Source organism: Hypomesus transpacificus, chromosome 23 (assembly GCF_021917145.1).
Source record: "Hypomesus transpacificus isolate Combined female chromosome 23, fHypTra1, whole genome shotgun sequence".
Lineage (NCBI taxonomy): Eukaryota > Metazoa > Chordata > Actinopteri > Osmeriformes > Osmeridae > Hypomesus > Hypomesus transpacificus.
Genome location: NC_061082.1, coordinates 12406970 through 12426523, shown reverse-complemented (window position 1 = coordinate 12426523; position 19554 = coordinate 12406970). Strand labels below are relative to the sequence as shown.

General features: G+C 48.1%; 1 protein-coding gene across 1 annotated transcript; it reads left to right on the top strand.

Annotated features, from left to right (window-relative positions):
* Positions 1 to 4912: 4912 nt before the first annotated feature.
* Positions 4913 to 19233, top strand: irs2b (insulin receptor substrate 2b). The gene is made up of 2 exons (XM_047046458.1): positions 4913 to 8475; positions 16390 to 19233. Exons 1-2 carry the CDS (start codon positions 5214 to 5216, stop codon positions 16392 to 16394), a joined length of 3267 nt encoding a protein of 1088 aa, XP_046902414.1. The 5' UTR covers positions 4913 to 5213; the 3' UTR covers positions 16395 to 19233.
* The last annotated feature ends 321 nt before the right edge of the window (positions 19234 to 19554 follow it).

Here is a 19554-nt window from a genome sequence, read left to right as displayed (position 1 = left end):
CTTTAATCACAGCTCGAGGGATCTCCGATTTCACATTTCTGTGACGAAAATGTGTTTGTGAGTGTGTATATGTTTGTGTGTGTGTGCATGTGTACGAATGGCCTGTGATTAAGTAATTTCTTGGGGACTAAACTGTTATGAATAAATATGTTATCTGTGTGCAACCTCTGCATCAGTAAACCTATTATCTAGTTTTTTTCTCCTAGTCAAACAAACTGCATATTTCCAGTACTGTTTGGCCATATCTGTCTACCCACCTGATCATGTGATCATATTAGGTACACATCAGTCCAACTGACCCGTGAAATTAGAAAATATCAAGTCACTTATCCTATCACTATAGCAGGAAGAAAGGGAGATAGAGGGATGGTGGGAGAGACAGAGACAGAGAAGGGGAGAGAGAATGAGAGAGATAAGGAATTTAAGAGCGTTCGATGGAAGAGAGATCAAAATAATCTGTCTTTCTATGGAATCATAGTGTAAACAGAGGGCGTTACATAAACGAAATGCGCACATAAACACAAACCAATATGCTTGTGAACCCCCAGGCCACAGCCTCACAGTGAACCTGTCTTAGGGCTCTCTAACCTTCAACCTTTCTCTATTTTAATTCACTCATTTCTACCTCTGATGTGTCACACATTTACAACAGATTATGTCCATTCCAATGAGTCAGTTAAGTGTAGTAATCAGGAGTGTAATGGGCAGAGCCCTGGTTCGATACGGGAGCATGCAGTCATGTCCAATAACATGCCACGTCTCAGACAACACATGCTGCATTTCTTCTAGGTCACTCCAACTGTGATCAATCAGCAAGAAAATTAACCAGAGGAGAAATTTAAATCTAGTTTTTTTTACAGTATTGATTAATGAATTGAGTCAATTAAACCTGACACCGTGAGATTGAACCAGGCAATCTTTATTAGTTCAATACGATACTCCCCTTCCCCTATATTCTCACAGCCTACACGTTGAACAGAAAACCCAGAGACTGTATCAAGAGAATGTATGGATTCTTTTTCAGAAGTTTTGAAATACTGTAACGTGGTATTATACTGAAAGGAGTTTTTAACAATGTACGACCTATTCATATAAAGAACACACAACCAAAGACTCTTTTGTGGAGGAGCAGAGGTCTGGTCAGACAATGGGAGAACCCTGAGTGCATGGCAGACAGAGTGGACTATTCTAGAATATAGGACGCTGCCTATCACCATGGCATGGTGGTAATGGGTCGAGTGGTGAACAATGTGGACCTGTTGTGACTGGTCTGGGCAGAGTGAGTGCCCAGTATGGCTGGTCTATTCATACCTGGTGTGGGTTGGTGCTTGGCCTGGCTGGATGGCTTTATAGTTGTTTGGTCTGGTGCTGTTTCTTTTCAAGAGATCCTTCTTTCTCTTCCACTATTGTCTTGTTTTGCTCCAATTGCCATTGGAGTACAGATGCTAATGCTTACATTAGAGCTAACCACATGAACCCTAATGTTAACTCGTCTGGCTAAGCCTGACATGACACTTCAGAAAAGCACCAAAATGCTGTCCGGATAATAAGTAACAACGAAAACATCGTAATCAGATAACAAGACATCAAAACAACAACACTACGGGAACAATGCGATCCAGACACCCCGGGTGCCAAGGTAATCTGTTTGGCTGCTAGATAACTGAATGAGGTTCGGGGCGATGGGTAGATGGAAGGATGAAGGAGATGGAGGGAGGGGGATCTCTGTGTAATGTCTCAGGGTGGTGGGGGCGGGGGGTAGTAAAGTCAGATCACCAATTCCCAATCCCAACCCCCTACTCAGAGCTTTGGGCTTATCTCATCAGATTCAGTCATGCTAATCTCCTTTGACAGATAGTGAAACTAACTGTGGTCCGTTGTGAAAGTCCATAGAGAGTTAAGTGTGCATGACTCATTAAAATGACATGTTTGTGTCGACTTATTTGTTTGCTTCTTTGAGGGGCTTGAACTGTGTATGCAGACGACTCGTTCCACACACCCAGTGTGGATAGGAGAGTGAAGCTCAACGCAGACTCGACTGCATACATTCCACATTAATTCAATGTCTAGTCTCTTTACAGCGCCATATGATACATAGAGAGACACCTCCCCCTTCTAGAACATCTGGAGCATTAAATGAGCCACAACGGTGTGCGTTGATTTACACGACACCCCTCACACCCCACAACTGCAGACACACACAACCCCATATTACACACACACACGCACACACGAACATGCACACATATAGTGACACCCTACCCCTGAACTAGATAAATAAACCTATAAAGATCTAATGGGTTCATACAGAAGGGCTGTGAGAGGGGCCTGTTAAAGACCCCTAAATCAGCTGGTGATAGTGCTTTAATTAACTCGTAAATGAATGTGAGATGGTGTGTGAATGGGATGGTGGTATGTGTGTGTAGATGTACCTGGATGGGGGGGTGGGGGGGTGGGGGTGAGCAGATGGTCTAAGGGTGCGGCCTAATAATGCATGTATGCTTTTCAGGCCTGTATCACACACTGTGCTGGACTTTTATGGCCAGTGCATTTGCATACCCCTTGACATTGTAGTTTATGAGAAAATACATTCCCTCTACTGCCAATCCCTGACAACTCCTCACTCATCCTCTTGAGTAGTCTGACAACGCTCCCCCCCCTTCTCTCCCCCCGTTTCCTCTATCTTCCCCCCCCCCCCCACCCCTTCAGTACAGGGGGCTGGCCAGAGCTACAGTTTCAGGTCAGAGGTTTATTGATGAGGGAAGGATCGGGCAGGATGTTACTGTAATGGGCCTCATTACTATGGGCTGCCAGGGCAGTGTATTACCATGGTAACCAGGACAGTGGGGACACTGTATGGTGAGAAAATGGTTTCCATCTCACTCTGTGGGGTACATGCAATATGTGTTAGGACAAATTCTGTGGAATGTAAGGACGTGTTAAATACAATAAAAACTCTTCAGATGGCAGGCTTGCTGGCCATCGCTTAGTGATGGGCCTTCATTTTCTGTCAGCATGTCACCATGGACTCAGAAGGCACACTCCAGCTGTGAATACACATCTTAAAACAAAGTGGACGAATCAGAGCAGCAAAATTCAGCATCACCACCACTCAACACCCTGACCTGTCTCGCTGCCGAGTTTGAAGGAGAGGAATTCGTTTCTGTTAGGGTGATTGCATGATTCGAATTCTATATCCGCTGCGTGTAGCGGTGCGACCAGTGCGACTGGTGGCATAATGGACCCGTTCAGGCTGCAGGGAGATTGACCTTGCTCATAAGGACAGAGTAGATCGCTGCTGAGGCAGCACAATATACTGTAGGGTGAAGGAATCAGCGGGGGAGGAATGAGCGGTTGCCTTTCCACGTCGCAGCTTGCACCTACATGCGTGAGTCGCCATGGTGTGTTTGGAAAAAAGTCCGACGTGGACATGGTATAAGTGAATGTAGGACTACTAGCCTACTACCTGTCTGTGCGGGTAACATCGACGTTGTACTTTGCCTTATCGACATTGGCAACGTAACATGTAACCGATTTAGATGGTGAGCAAGGTTTCCCCGCATGTGACATCAGCGTCTGCCTATTCACCCGGAAAATGTGCGTCACCATGAAAACATCATCGTTAGATCCTCTTCACCTCGGAAGGATGAAAACAAAACCAACAGCTCTTGATGGATGGGCTTTCCACGAGCATTATCATCTCCCTTCCTGATCATGACGGGGTGTGTATGTGTGTGGTGGACGGATGGGGGGAGGGAGGGAGGATTTTGGGTTCATACAGGGACGCCTTCATCACGACCATACATGCGGAAGCCAGTATGCTCATCACTACGCACATGCTTAGCACACTGACGCATCACGATCAGGGCAAATGATTGTGCGTCATCATAAAAACAGAAATATATAATTTATCCATATCTGGGTCATGATATTTCTTGTTTCAGTTTCTCTGCAGCGGTTGAGGATAAAGGGGTTGTGTATCCCTTTCTCTACTTTCCTTGGCAGGGATTTTCGACGTAGTACCCCACACAGGACTGAGAGCAAACAAACCTACGCATGCAAATACAGATACAGTAGTCGGAAACGCTAGAGGCACCATTGCTGTACTGATGGGTGCCCAAGTGCAGTATAAATAGACCAGTGGGCGCGCACGTTACGTAACGACTGTCGAGGCGAGCGCTTTTACTTTTCTCTCTCACTCGCTCCAATTTTAAATTGTATGACTGCGCTCCAACTAATGACACTGAGCGTATAAGGGTGATGGGGTTTTGTCAGAGAGAATGGATAGATACGGCATTCCCTATTATAAGAGCATAAGCCATCCCAAGCGGATGTCTCGATGTAGGGTATGCTGGTCAACGACGCAAAGGGAATATCGCTTTGCCCTGCGTCATAGGCAGCCCCGGGTGCTTTGAGAGAGCCGCATCTAATCTAGGTGATGCTTGTTTACCTCCGGGTGTGGTGAATGGAGGCTTCTCAGAAAATAGTTCTTGCCGCTGCTGCCACCGTCCCCTTGTGAGCCGCAGCGGTGCCAGCTCTTACGTTTACATACGGCCTCTTTATGAATTAATAATAGGATACTGCGACTAGACGGCTTAGTAGGTTACTAAGTCTAGCTAATAGGCCTACTACGACTATAATATCAGCAGTTATTCACTGTAGGGAATATGCTATACCACTTAAACATCAAAAAAATGTCAACGACCATTAGCCTACTCTATTTACCCTATATTCATTCATTACACATTTTAATTAATGGGACAAAAGGGTAGTCAGCAGAATACCGGTGTAATAACCAATAGGAAACATGCCGAACAGTATACCGGGCGAGACGGAAGAGGGCAGAGTGAGTGCAGGATGGCTTTTTCTTCCGTCTAACAGGGTCGTTTCACTATCATTCAGTCCTTCCCACCAATGAGTCGAATGAGCACCGCCCAGTGTCCAGACCAGCGTGTGTATTTTCTCTCCACCCCCGTTTTTTTTTGTAACCAAAGCTGGATGTGTGGAACGTCACATGTTGTTTCCCTTCTGACTCTCGGTCACTTAGCGATGCGTGTTATTTACAGTTCAACTGCTTTAGAAGTCGAACGCGCAGCCGACTCCGAGAGTAATACGGAGCCAAAGACAGACACGGACTAAATTAAAGTTTAACTTGGAACGTCTGAGAAGTGAGGACATAACAAGTAACGACAATTGAAAGTTGTATTTTAAGAATGGCAAGTCCGCCAAACACTGGAGGACAATTGCTTTCCAATAACGCAAATACTAACAACAATATAAAAAAATCTGGATACCTCAAGAAGCAGAAACATGGACATAAGCGATACTTCGTTCTGAGAGAGCCGAGCGAGGGATTTTCTGCCCGGCTGGAGTACTATGAGAGCGAGAAGAAATGGAAAAGCAAGTCGGCGCCAAAGAGGGTTATTCCTTTGGACTCTTGCCTCAATATAAACAAGAGAGCGGACGCAAAACACAAACATCTTATCGCCCTTTACACCAAAGACGAATATTTTGCAGTGGCGGCGGAAAACGACCAGGAACAGGAAAACTGGTACCGAGTCTTAACGGATTTAATGAGCGAGGGAAAAGTGTACGACGGCTCCGCTTCGAATTCTGCCTCCTCGTTGGTGGGGTTTGATGAGGCGAACTACGGGATGATTACGCCGGTTACTGCCGCTTACAAGGAGGTCTGGCAGGTAAACCTCAAGTCCAAAGGGCTTGGACAGAGCAGGAATCTCACCGGGGTGTACAGGCTGTGTTTATCCAGCCGGACTATTAGCTTCGTCAAACTCAACTCCGAGGTCGCGTCAGTCAGCCTGCAGCTGATGAACATACGGAGGTGCGGCCACTCTGACAGCTTCTTCTTCATCGAGGTCGGCAGGTCGGCAGCAACGGGCCCCGGAGAGCTTTGGATGCAGGCTGATGACTCCGTAGTGGCTCAAAACATTCACGAGACCATCCTCGAGGCTATGAAAGCCATGAAAGAGCTCTCGGAATTCCGGCCGCGCAGCAAGAGCCAATCTTCAAGCACCAACCCTATCTCCGTGCCTACCCGCCGGCACCTCAACAATCTCCCCCCGAGTCAGACGGGACTCATTCGCCGCTCGCGCACGGACAGTACGGCTGCGACTTCCCCCGTGAGTAAATTCTCCTCTTGTCGGATCCGCACGGCCAGTGAGGGAGACGGCACCATGACGCGGCCAATGTCTGTTAATGGGAGCCCTTTGAGCCCCGGGGTACACCGAACGCTGCTTGGGCGGTCCAACACCATCACAGCCCGTCCCTGCCGGACGTTCGATTCCTCCACCCTTCAGCACAGTAAGTCCATGTCCATGCCACTGTCCAACTCGTCCCCCCCAGGCCCGGCCACCTCCAGACCAGCCAGCCTGTCCTCCTGCGGGGACAGCAGGGACAGCGGCACCCCCCGGCCCAGCAGCAGCTGCTGTGCCTCCCCCTCCCCCAGCGATGCAGGGTTCCTCTCGTGTGAGGAGTATGGCTCCAGTCCGTCAGACGTCCGGGATCTCCGGCTCACGCTGCGCAGCAACACCCCCGAGTCCATGAGCGCAGACACGCCCCCCTCCCGTGACCCCACTGGTCTCCACGGTTACATGGTGATGGAACGGAGCCATGGTAGTTACCGCCGGCTGTTGGAGCTGGACAAGGCCTACCGGAAGCGCACATACTCTCTGACTACCCCACGCCAACAGCGAATGGCGCCCCAGATCTCTTCTGCCTCCTTGGATGAATACACGCTTATGAGGGCCACTTACGCCAATGGCAGCCAATCAGGTCGCAGGTCTCACACCGCCTCTCCAAAAGTGACCTATCGAGAGGACTACGGCGACGTCCAGATTGTCTCCAACGGTCACCTTGGAGACAGCGGGTACATGCCCATGACGCCTGGCGCAGCACCCCAAACCCTGGGGGCCAGAGACCCCACCTACATGCCTATGAGCCCCATGTGTGTGTCAGCCCCCAAGCAGATCCTCAACCCCCGCTCTCACCCCTCCCCTTCTGGGCCAGGGCCCAGGACTGAATCCCCTGGCAGCCAGTCCTTGGAGGACAGTGGCTACATGAGGATGTGGTGTGGGGCAAAGATGTCTGTGGAGAACTCTGACGGCAAGCTAACCAATGGAGACTACCATAACATGTCCCCTGTAGACCACCCGGTCTCCATCACCCCCCCAGACTACATCCTGAGTGACACGGCTTTCCTCGCCCACAAGCAGCCCTATGGGGTGAGCCCCCTGCCCCGTCCCTTCCAAGCCCAGCGCTGCGGGGAGACCGACAAAGACCAGTACGTGCTGATGAGTCTGCAGGGGCAGAGCATCCAGGAGGAGTCCAACTACTGCCCCCTCTCACCCGGGAAGTCGGCAGCCGCCCCTCCCTTGCCTTCCTCCTCAGCTCCCTCCCCGCTCCGAGCCGGGGGCTGGGCACAGGGGGGGCTGGTCCTCAGGGGGAGGGTCAACCGGCCCACCCGTCTGGCGCTGGAGTCTCTCCGTACCCTGCCCTGTATGAGCGAGCACCCCCTCCCCTCGGAGCCCCGGAGCCCCGGGGAGTACATCAACATCGACTTTGGCGGCAGCTGCGCCGAGCGCTTGAAGTGTGCGCCCGTTTCCGCCACGACGGACCGCCCCGTCCCCTCGCTGGGAGAGTCCCCGCCTCTCTCCGCCGCCGCCGTCTGCAGCGGCGTCGGACTCGGGGATGCCACCTCCCCGCCCCGCCGCCAGGGTCTGCCTGAAACGGAGGAGGCGCGAGAAGAGGAGGAGGAGGAGAGCCGAGGAAGAGATGGAGAGGCGACGGAAGAGAGGAGGGCGGAGGTTTGTCTGTCGGCGCCAGTGAAAGACGACTACACCGAGATGACCTTCAGCCCCATTCCACCCCCTTCTGTCCCTCTACTCGCCAAAGACGCCCCCCCCCTCCCCACCAGCCCCACCGCCTGTGTCCAGAGACTGAGCCTGGCTAGCGAGACTGTGGGGGCCGTCCCCCCTGTCCCCGAGGAAGCCTTCCTCCTGGGGGGCCCGTCTCTCTCCATTCCCCCCTCGCTGGACCCAGACCGGGGGGCCAAGGTGATCAAAGCTGACCCCCAAGGCCGCAGGCGGCACAGCTCAGAGACCTTTTCTTCCACCACTACCGTCACACCTGTCTGTCCATCCTTCGCCCACGAGTCCAAGCGCCACAGCTCCGCATCTGTGGAGAACATGTTCCGGCCCGTACGGAACTCCGAGGGTTCGGACGAGGAGGGCGGTAGCGGAGGCAGCCCCATGTGCAGGGAGACGTCGGCAGGCTTCCAGAACGGACTTAACTACATAGCGTTGAACCTGATGGAGGGAAGCTTGGCGGGCTGTAGCCTATCAGGCTGTGAGGGACTGCTGAGGTACAAGACAGCCTGTGGGTGTAAAGGGGGCATTAACGGGTTCAACACCAGCCCTTATGCCAGCCTCGGCTTCAAGGAGACTGCTACAGCAGTGAAAGGTGAGTCAGGGCAACGTCTTTTCTCACTAGATCCCCCGCAAACACCACAACCCCCCCTTTCTCTCTGTCTTTCTCTCACACTATCTTTCTCTCACTATCTCTCCCACTGTCTCTCTATATATATAAATATCTCTCGTTTGCATGCTTATCAAGAAATCATTCATTCATGTAGACTTTTCATTCATGGAGGCTGTGCGTCTGTGCTGTGGAGTTACGCAGTTGTGTTCAGAGGTATGCGGTGCACTGCGAACAATTATATATACTAATAATAATCCTCAACAAAGAAATCCCACTAATTAGGAGGCTATTATGTGTCTTGTCCTTATATTGTGATAAACTGTCGGTTTACCGGAGACTAGCCTGCTGTCTTGTGGAATGGGCAGTGGCTGTGTGGTTGACATGTTGCCGCAGCGTGACATGCAAACCTAACCCAGCATTTTAGTTGTGTGTGCGTGGACTGCACGGTGTGTACAGCACTGACGGTAAACTAGCAAATCGATTGGCAGTGAAAGTGAGCTTTGTAGCATACTAACTGAATGGTGCTGAGAGCTGACGAGGAAGAGAACAGCTGTTATGTACGCTGCGCTATGCGGTACCACAATGCTCTCTAGTGATAATAAAATAATATTCATGATTTAACCAATATTTTCAAAACGAACCCGGTCTGATATTAGGTTATTCGTGGCTTCTTGTAATTGTCTTTCACCCATCATGAAAAACATTAAAGCAAAGTTGGTAGAGTGACATTTACAGTAGCCTGGTCGTGGTGTTTGTACAGGATTACGACGCGTCACTCTCAGTCCGCCTAAAGCTCTTCGGTAAACTCAAGGCTGCCAGCTACAGTGGGAAATACGCATGGAAAAGTGAATAACTTGATAGGTTGTGTAAATTGACGGATGTGCTGTTCTTATGTGACGCAGTTATTATTGCTGACGATGCGACTACGTTGTTCACTGTACACATGGGTGCCTATTTACGTAGAAAGGCTTACGCTCACGCATTTGGATCTCACATGTCGCAGATATGATGTAAAATGAGAAGTAAATAGCCTATTGTGCCATTTAAATGTCGTAGATTGATGAAGATGAAGGTGTTTTCTCCACGCGCTGCATGCCTTTTACATAATAAGCCATCCTGATCTTGAAAATATCCCCTTTCACCTGGTTCTGCGAGTAGGCATCAGCCACTTCTTGTATAACAAATAGTGGAAATGTAGAAACCCAGATTTATGTTAGACGTTGCAAAATAAAATATCACAAGCCCTGTATTAGTTTAACCCTATGATAAGCCTGTATGGAGAAAGAGAGCTAGATGTACTGTTGGTGGTTTGGCTTCCGTAGAGGGCTGATGGCTCAGCAAAGCAGACAGACAGTGGGCAGGATGCAGCCAATATTTAGCTCCCCAGACCACAACAACAAGTTGTTTATCTGTAGTCAGGCACTGGGTTCAGGGCAGGAATGCAGGCGTGGTGCAAAGGTTGTTGGGAGAGGTGAGAGCTGGCTTGTTTTGCCAACTTGCTCCTATGGCTGTGGGGGGGAGGTGAGGGTAGAGGATAAAGGATTCGTTTGACTACGATGAGGAACAATAAACTAAAACCGTAACCTGTATGCATGCACACACATTAACGCCCTCCCTCTCCCTCCTCTCTTCCTCAAAAGTGTCTCACCGAGTATGTTTAAGGTATCGAATGGTGTATTTGCGAGAGTTAGAGGGCACATCCGGAAGTATGCTACAGGTATGGTAGACATATACCGTATACAATGACAATAAAGATATTCTATTCTATATGCCATTGTACTGTTCCATATATTCAGTTGGACAGAAAGTCATGGCTGTAGGCTACGGAAGAGGAGAAGAGAAGGGAGGGGGTAAGGGAGGAGGAGTGGAGTAGGAGGAGTGACATGTTATTTTGCTTTTCGACATGACAGAACAGACCACAGTCAGTGAGGAGGAGGGGGGTGGGGGGCGAGAAGACGAAGATAAAGGGGTATTGGGAGCGGTGTTTGTTCGGCAAGAGTTGGCCGAGGACATCTAGGTTATTTGCGGCATTCCTGAAAAACAAAAGATCAGCCTGGGAGAAAGAACATGGAGCTGTGTTTCCGGAACAGACCAATACTCTGGCTAAATGAGGAATGCTGGCAGGACTGCCTCTCACCAACACTCTAATCAGTAAAAGAACCACACACAGAGAGGCTTAAACAGTTTGTGTGTGTGTGTGTGTTTACTAGAAAAGTGGTTCTTCTACATTCTCATCGCAACACCACTGGGTGGGTCGTACTCCGCATTCCCCATGTTCACATTAATTTGTGACCGGTGGATTTGGAATGCAAATGATCTGAGCTTGAGTCAACCCTTTTACTGTGTGTATGTGTGTGTGTGTGTGTGTGTCGGAGAGGGAGCACCACTCTGCCGGCTACTCCTTTGACAAACACACTCAGCAGAGATAAACCTTGAGATCTCTTTACTCACGCTCAGCCAAGGACATGGCTCTGGTATCCTGCTTCAAGGCCCAGTGTTTGTGCATCTGTTTGGGAAAGCCGTGTGCCTCGTAGTATTTGCCTAGGACGTCCACACACGATTTATGAATGAGGGAGTGCCAGCCCTGCTTCGGTGGCTTCATGTTCTCTTGGAGCCTGTGTCTGAATGCTGTTTTTGTCGTCCGTTTGCTATTGCTGTTGTTGTTTGGCTTCCTGCCGCAGACGCGTTGGGAAACAGCGGAGGGATGGGAGATGGTGGGACGACCACAGTCAGTCTGGTGGGAGAGGTGGGGGGGGGTCTCTGCTTAACTTTCAAAGCACGGCCCCGGTTCAGTTGTCTGACCTTTGACCCTGCTTTGTGTGCGTGTGTCCAGAGGGCCCTATGGACGCCGCTGTGAGGAGGCTAACACTGGAGCCCACCGACCTGACGCTCACAATTCAAAGGGTGTAGAGCTGCATCCTACAGATGGTCTACCCGCTGGCCCATGTCTCTGTCTGTCACCCCGTCTCACCCCTCTTGTCCCCATACCTGTTCTGCTCCGCTTTCACCCACCCCTCTCTTCTCCCTCTCTTTCTGTCTCCCCCTTCACTTGTCCCTCGCATGTCCCCCCCGTCTCTGTGTCTGCAATGGATGCATGTTTGGGCTGGACGAGGAGGGGGTGGGGGGTGGGGGGGGGGGGATGGAGGGGTGAACTGACTCACTCTATGTTTCAAAAAAGAAGTATTTTGGAGCTCTGATAGACTCCATTCCCCCTCCCATTTCCCCCTTGCTACCTTTCCTCCAGTGTGTGTATGTTTGTGTCAGCAGATGGTGGGGCCAGGGTCTTGCACCTGCCCCTCCAAGCAGTGCTCACTGGTTATCTGGCCCTTTAGAGGCAGCGACAATACCCTAATGACTGAAAGCCATCTGCCACAGACAGAGAGAGAGAGAGGCAGAGAGGGGTGGGGGAGGGGGGCGAGAAACCAAATCAAATGTCACTTGGAGACACTCTCCCTATCTCTCTCGGCACTCTCTCCCCTTCTCTCCCTCGAATGCTTCCTGTTTTGTCAACTACATTCATGTCATGTCTGGCTGATCTCTGATTGGCTGGGCTGTCGGATCGCTTACAGATTCATCTAATGAGTGAGATAACTGCCCAGGTAATCAACCCTAATTCCTAGGATGACCAACTCTTTGAAAGATCTTTAATAGACCTCAATCAGACAACTAAACTGTTGTTGATAAACGTACATGGTAAGGAATATTTGGAGGAATGACAACCCTAAGCTGACTGAACTGATCTTATTCTTTATGAGACTGTGCTCCCCTTACCTCTGTCTCTGTCTGCCTTATATAAAGTAGCCCCCCTCCCCCCATGTGTTACTCTGCATAGTGAGAAACTAGGCCAGGATGTTCCCTGACAGATAGACTGTCAACGTTCCCGACCATCTCGCCGAGTTAAGGAGGATTACACATTGTTGAGCAGCTTGTTTTGTTTCGAGTTAAAGGGAATTCACACAGGCGTATGCCTACATATCCAGACAGGTGTGAGGCAGATATGAGGCGTGTAAACTGTGGCACAATCACACACGCCAGTAACGTGTCCAATCAGGGAGTCCAGGTAGGACGACTGAGCTGTGCTCCGCTGACTTCACCAAATATCAGAGGAAAAGCAGCTTTATTACCCTTGCTAAATATTGTATTCTCTCTCTCTCTCTCTTTCTCTCTCTCTCTCTCTCTCTCTCTCTCTCTCTCTCTCTTTCTCTCTCTCTCAAATCTGTGTGTACTGTTCCTGACCTAGTTTTCATATTCTCCATTTTGGATCACCTGTATTGCCCTGTCTACCCGTGTACCAATTATTGCCTGTCCGACCATTCGAATTAAATCTGCGCTCTGTGCTTGGACCCAACCCTGGGGAGTATTCCTTACACTCACTCTCACTCTATTACACACGAGCACACACACACACACACACACACACACACACACACACACACACACACACACACACACACACACACACACACACACACACACACACACACACACACACACACACACATACCCTTCATAGAAATAGCTAGATTAGTGTGATGTTGGATTATCTTGGCCATTTGTGATGAAGTTAAGTCCCTTGCGGGGGTGTGTGTGTGTTGGGGGTTGGGTGGATCAGTACTGGCAAGGTAAAAATTCAATTTAAAAACCAATATGAACATGTGCCTTGTGTAATGACAGGTGAACTGCATGTAATTGCTCACCATGTCACATGGTTTTAAATGAACCCATTTCTCTCTTGAGTGTGTGTGCATGTGTGCGTTGGGGGAGCGGGTGGGGGATTGTACATCCTGAAAGAGGTGCCAAAAGAAGGTGTAGTGAGGGGTTACAAGTCAAAAGTTAGGCAAGTCCAAGTCTATCTCTACTCTTAGCCTAATCAGTTTAGAATGGCCTAGTCCAACACAGCCTTTTTCTGCGAGGGCCAAAACATATTTACCTTTCTTTTTATGTGTGCCCGGGTCAGTCTGCAACAGAAAATTGCATGGGCCGGAGTGACTACCAGTAGTATAGTGGAGATATTATTATGATTTTAAATGTATTTATAATGCTAGAATAGTTTATTATTTTGTCATGCACCGTACATCCGTACATATCAATGGATATATAGCCTATTAAAAGAGCATTATTACCATTGTAATGACCTTTTTCATATTCATTGCTATTGAAATCAAAACATTGACTTACCTATGCATATTAATCAGTGTGAACTGATTGTTATTGTTTATTTTTATTTATTTTATAAAAAAAATTAAACAAAGTCTCTGGCATTGTTCAGAGGGCCGGTTGGGCCGTAGTTTGAGGACCCCTGGCCTAGGCCAACACAGCCTAGTCCAACACAGCCTAGCCTAGTGAAGTTTAGACTAGCCCAGTCTTGCTAGCAGGCTGAACGTCCTCAAACATGGGGACAGACAGGAAAGAGGTTGGCACGTAAGGAATGTAAACAAAACTGGGTGTTGTTGTTTTTTAGTCTCATCTTTGTTGATTTGTACATAAACGCCTACAAGAAAGTTGACTCTTCATAGAGAAAGCGAGCTGGAGATGAACCCCCTCCAGCCCCCTCCCAGGCTAGCTGGACAGACAGGCTTGCCAGATAAACCATGTTTAGAGAAACTTTGTTCAGGAACGTTGCAGACTCCTCAGTGGGCTTGCAGTATGACCAGAGAGTGAGACACTTCGGCCAGCAACACTAGCATATGATTATTCAACTCCTCAACTTTTGGAGCTCATCTGTCGGGTGTTGTAGGTGTCTATTCGTGAATGTGATAGAGTGTTCCCTTCTTGAATGTAGCGGGGTTATATTTAGCCTGTGAGACACAAATATATAATGAATACTGATGGGTCTTAGGGAGGGGGAGGCATGTGTGTCTGTGTCTGTGTGTGCAAGGGACAGCAGTCGGCCAACAGGTTCATTGCCCCCCCCCCCCCCCCCCCCCCCCCATCCCCCCGTCCTCTCCTCTGTCTGCTGTGTGTTAGATTAGCAGTGTGCGAGACTCTCAGCTGAGAGTTGGAACTAATGCTGAGTGTGTATGTGTGTGTGTGTGTACATTTGTCTGTGTGTGTGTGCGTGCGTGTGTGAGGTGATTCCCAGCAGGTATCATTCATCCTTACACCACAGTGTTTGTCTCTGGTGCTGGGCCAGAGGGCAACACACACACATACACATCAATACACATGCACGCACACACTTTTTCTTTTGGACAGATCTTTGACCTAACCACATTCCAGTCCCTCTCTGTCAGGTCGAGTATGTTGCCGCCCCATATCCCCCACATGCACACCAACACACCCCCCCCCCCCCCTCTCAGGACCCCCCCCCCCCCCCTCTCTCAGGACCCCCCCTCCCCCCTCTCTCAGGACCCCCCCCCCCTATGGGATGATAGACTGGGCTGTCTTTAGCCTAATTGTGAGTGTGAAATTCTAGCTCCTGTTGTGAAATCTTCTCAGCAGCACGCACACACACACTTCTAAGGGCATAAAACCTCTGGCCTGCGAGGTTCTTTTGGGCGGTTGCCCAAAGCAGGTTGCATCAGGTGTGGTATTATTCCGAGTCTGGTGATCTGCTTGGTACAGTGTTATGATCCAGTGTCCTGTTATGGTGAGATTGGTGCCTCCCGATGGATTAGGTGTCACGGCTCCTTTTGAGGTGAGGTGTTATGGTGTAGTGCGAGGTCAGGTCTTATGACGTGGCCCTCCAGCAGTTTACGGGTTTACGCAAGCGCCCATAGAAATGGGTCTGCCTCCTAACGTGATGAGCGTGTTCAATGAGGAAGCGAACTTGCCTCGTGTTCAGGTGCGCGTTTCCCAGGCGTGGGAAGACGGATGACGCTCGACGTGAATACTAAACAGTTCTATAACTTTGAATCGAATGGTAGCGATACGCATCTGTGGCATAGTTTTGGTAACACTGCAGTGGGAGCTTCTAATGCTGCTCTCATGTTTACCCTGTGTACGTGGGAGAGAGAGAGAGAGAGAGAGAGGAGTACTGCGCATGTGTGTGTTTATGGGTGAGAGAAAGACGGGGTGGCATTTCTGTTTGTGTGTATGGGGGAGAGAGAGTGTGTGTGTGTGCGTGTGTGTGTGGGGGGGGGGGGGGGTAGCGTGTCTGTGTTTGTGAGCGCTGAGGGCTGATGGCTCTGAATTGGTGGTTTGTTTAAGAGGGTGACTATCACATCCAGCTTTGTGAAAACAACTCTTGTTTTCTTTTTTCTTTTTTTTTCCTTTTTTTTTAAGTGTGGGAGAGGGAAGCATGGAGTGTCTGTATATGTGTGTGTGTGTGTGTGTGTGTGTGTGTGTGTGTGTGTGTGTGTGTGTGTGTGTGTGTGTGGAAGGGGGTGGAGAGGGAACTTACTAAGACGTCCGCTACCATGTAAGGCCTGCATGCAAATGAAACCTCCCAAACAAGTACACAGGGACAAGGGTCAAAGCAGAAACTCTGTGTGTGAATGTGCTCGCGTGTGTGTGTGTGTGTGCGACTTTCTGCGTGTTTCAGTCCTATTATGGCTCTCTCTGTTTGTCGTCATTGGAGTCTCCTCTCAGTGAACCACATAGTGCTAAATGCCAGTCTGTTTTTCCCCTGCTGTGAACGCACCTGCCACTAACCCTGTCTACCAACAAAGACACACACACATTACCCCCTTGCTGTAGAGCACTTGTTCCTTACTTGGTAACAGAGTATGGGATGCACTGTTTAACCTTACCCTCTGCCTAACGCTCATTCCACACTCATAAATCAAACACAGACACACGCGTACGCTACAGTCTCTTGTAGTCTACTCAAGGGAAAGCATTCAGACAGATGTTTGGATATGCACGTTTTAATCTGTGTCTGTGTTTAGCTTTTAGAATACGAGAGAAATCTACTTGACTAACAGATTCCCTTCTTCTGTTTCTCTCTCCTTTCAGACTAAAGGTTGGAGGCCTGGCCCACCTCCATCCCTCTCTGCTCTCCCTTTACACCCTCACTCCTCTCTCTCTCTCTCTCTCTCTCTCTCTCTCTCTCTCTCTCTCTCTCTCTCTCTCTCTCTCTCTCTCTCTCTCCTCTCTGTAAACAAGGGATCAGGCTGCAGTCTTGTGACGGGGTCGCCACACCGACAGCTGCAGCAGACGACCCCCTGACCGCCACCCCTCCTTCCCGGGGTCACAGGGACCGCCATCAACATGGCAACATCGACACTTGACCCCTCCCTCTCGGCCCCCAAACATTCAGGGGCCATCTTTGCTGCTGCTCATTAGAAGATTATGGACATTTCAAATGGATAATACTTTAAGAGGAATATATTCTGTATTTATATATTCTGTGTACATACAGTTATTTCTATAAAGTATAATAATGATAATGATTATTAATATTAGTGTCTCCGCTCATTTTGAGCCAGTCACCCTAACCTTTATTTGATTTGACCTTTGAACCAAACCCAGAGAGATGAGATTTGTGACCACACAAATACACACACACACACACACATCCTCAAACACATCATTACATGAATGTATTTATTTATACTGTATATGTATATATATAACATATTTAATATATATATATATATATACAGATATTTATAGTCTGTGTGAGGTGGAAGTTTATGACTATATTTAACAAGTAAATAAGTTGTTTAAACCCCTACCTCAGCACAAACCAGATTAGTGCTTAGTACGACTCCACAACTACAGATGGAAATATGGATTTATTTTCAAAGGTGAATGTTTTTCTAACCACCAATCCAAAGCCTTATTGTGCTGTTTGCTCGTCGGACAGACGCTTATTTTGGACCTATATACAAGCAGCGAATCAAAGATTGAAGAGATCACCATGTAGACAGAATGTTTGCCAATACGAGTGGGTCTAAAAGATAGAATCAGTGACTGATTTAATAACCAGCTCCTCAACTCCCCTCAGTTTATACGGCTTGGTGTCATGGCGTGCAAGTACAATACCCCCCCAGACCGTGAACACAATGCTGTCCCTCCTACCCCATCTCTAGGGGGCCAAGGACACCTTTTTGGGGTCCATGGTCATCTTGCTAAGCCTGGTTTTAACCTCTGGTATTAACCGTTCCTATATTCTGAGATTCACACACACTAGAAACTCAAAGTAGTAGGCTGTATGGGTCATAACAAATATCATACAGTTAGGTACACGCACTCAAAGGGAGAAGAGGAACCAGTGGTTCCTAAGGGCATGACACACAGCCCTACGCAAACACACGCACATGGCATGTCCCAACCTGGCCTCTGGGTGTGTGTGTTGTGACTGACTCACACCAACGAAAAACGCATTGACTCTCTTCCACCTCGGACCTAGATGGACCTAGTTTGAACTCCCTCACGCCCACCACATTCGCCCACTTGTGGTGGCGGCCCCAGCTTCAACCATGGCTGCTGCTCTTTGTCACATGACCTCAGTGAATGCAATATGTTTGATGGGAGTTTGGTACGACATTAGAGTATTGGCACAGACCATATTCATGGATATTTTTCATACATAACTCGGCACTGAGGACAAGTCTTGCCTGCTGATTGGCTGGCTTCTACAGTAGTGGGTGGAGTTTAGTGATCGCTGCTGTTGTCAGCATCATAGTGGGTTGCAGTGGGTCAAACCAGAACTAACGCATGGTCTTGCACTTACAAACTTACTAGATTGTAACACAAGACACGTTTGAATGTAGGACGCTCATCCAGACCTGGGTCACATGGTTGGCTCCGAGTCTGCCTGGAGCATCAGGAGGGCGGGGTTCGGAATATTTGGGACCAGTCCTTTTGTTCGATCCTAGATCAACCAAGTCCAGATTAGTATTTGAAATTAATTCAAATTGTATTTCGACCCAGGTCTGTATTCAACTTAAGAACAGAACAATCGCCATAACATTCAATATCAATACAGCAACGACAACAACATGGACAAGATACAGAATGAGACAAAAACTGAATGCACGTGAAGCATGAGAGGAAGCCTTGTCTTCGAGACTTCCTGGCAGTCATGGTTTGCCTGAATATTGTAAATAATGTGTAAATACAGATCATCACCGCTGAAACACTCTGCATAAAGAATTTTAAGTTAAATAAGAAGATAACTTATGCTGTTTGTACTGTACATACAACTTTGAGTGAATTCCCTGGAACAACAAAAGCACTAATTAAGTTATGTTCTGCCAAACAGAAGAGTTCGGCCTTGATTCTTTTGTACCTTTTATGGAATGTTTTTGTGAAATGAATGCCACTGAGAGGACATTTTATAATGTTGTTATTCTAAGAAATATTCTAAGAGAAATCATTAATTACTACTTGACACAAAGGAGTTAATTCTTGCTACTAAGGTACAATTCACCAATGGCAAATATGCAATATCTACATTTCTTAACATTAGTTTACAGAGAGCTACCAAATCTATAAATAATATGTTAATAATGTTTGTTAAAATGTTTTTAGATTTTTTTGCTGTTTGTCAAAAGATTCGGCCAATTTACAATCGATAGTTTCCTGTTTGTTTTTTGCTATTGGATCCTATTGGTGTTTTTAAACAGTGTTTTGCATTTGGATAATGTTGCTATTGGGGTTTTATTCAGCATTTCAAGGTTACGATATTGGACTTGGCTTCTCTTGCTGTGTCTTCCATTGTGAATACTTCATATCCTGCTTCTTGTGATGCTACTAAGATATGATAATTTAAATGTAGTGTAATTCATATTGCTTTAGATTGTATTTATTCTTTATAGACACATGCAATAAAGAATACAATTATTTAAGGAAGACCTGGCTTAGTCTCTTACTTTTCATGTCTGTCTCACATTTCTCTGGAACTTTCTCCTTCCTTTACATACTGTATCTACTGCATGTAATAGCCATATCCTGCATTTGTATTTGTGCGCGCTTCCTTCGCCTTATTCAATTCTTCAAGTCTCTCAGTTTGGTGTGACATTAACATAGAGGGGAGGCTAACTAGCGTAGCATTAGCCTAGCATTAGCTCTGTTATTGTTTACCCTCCTTCCTCCTCAAACAACCATAATCAGACATGTGTGTGCAGCCCAGCCCAGGACTCGGCAGGCCAGATTAGGATTCTCTGCAGTCAG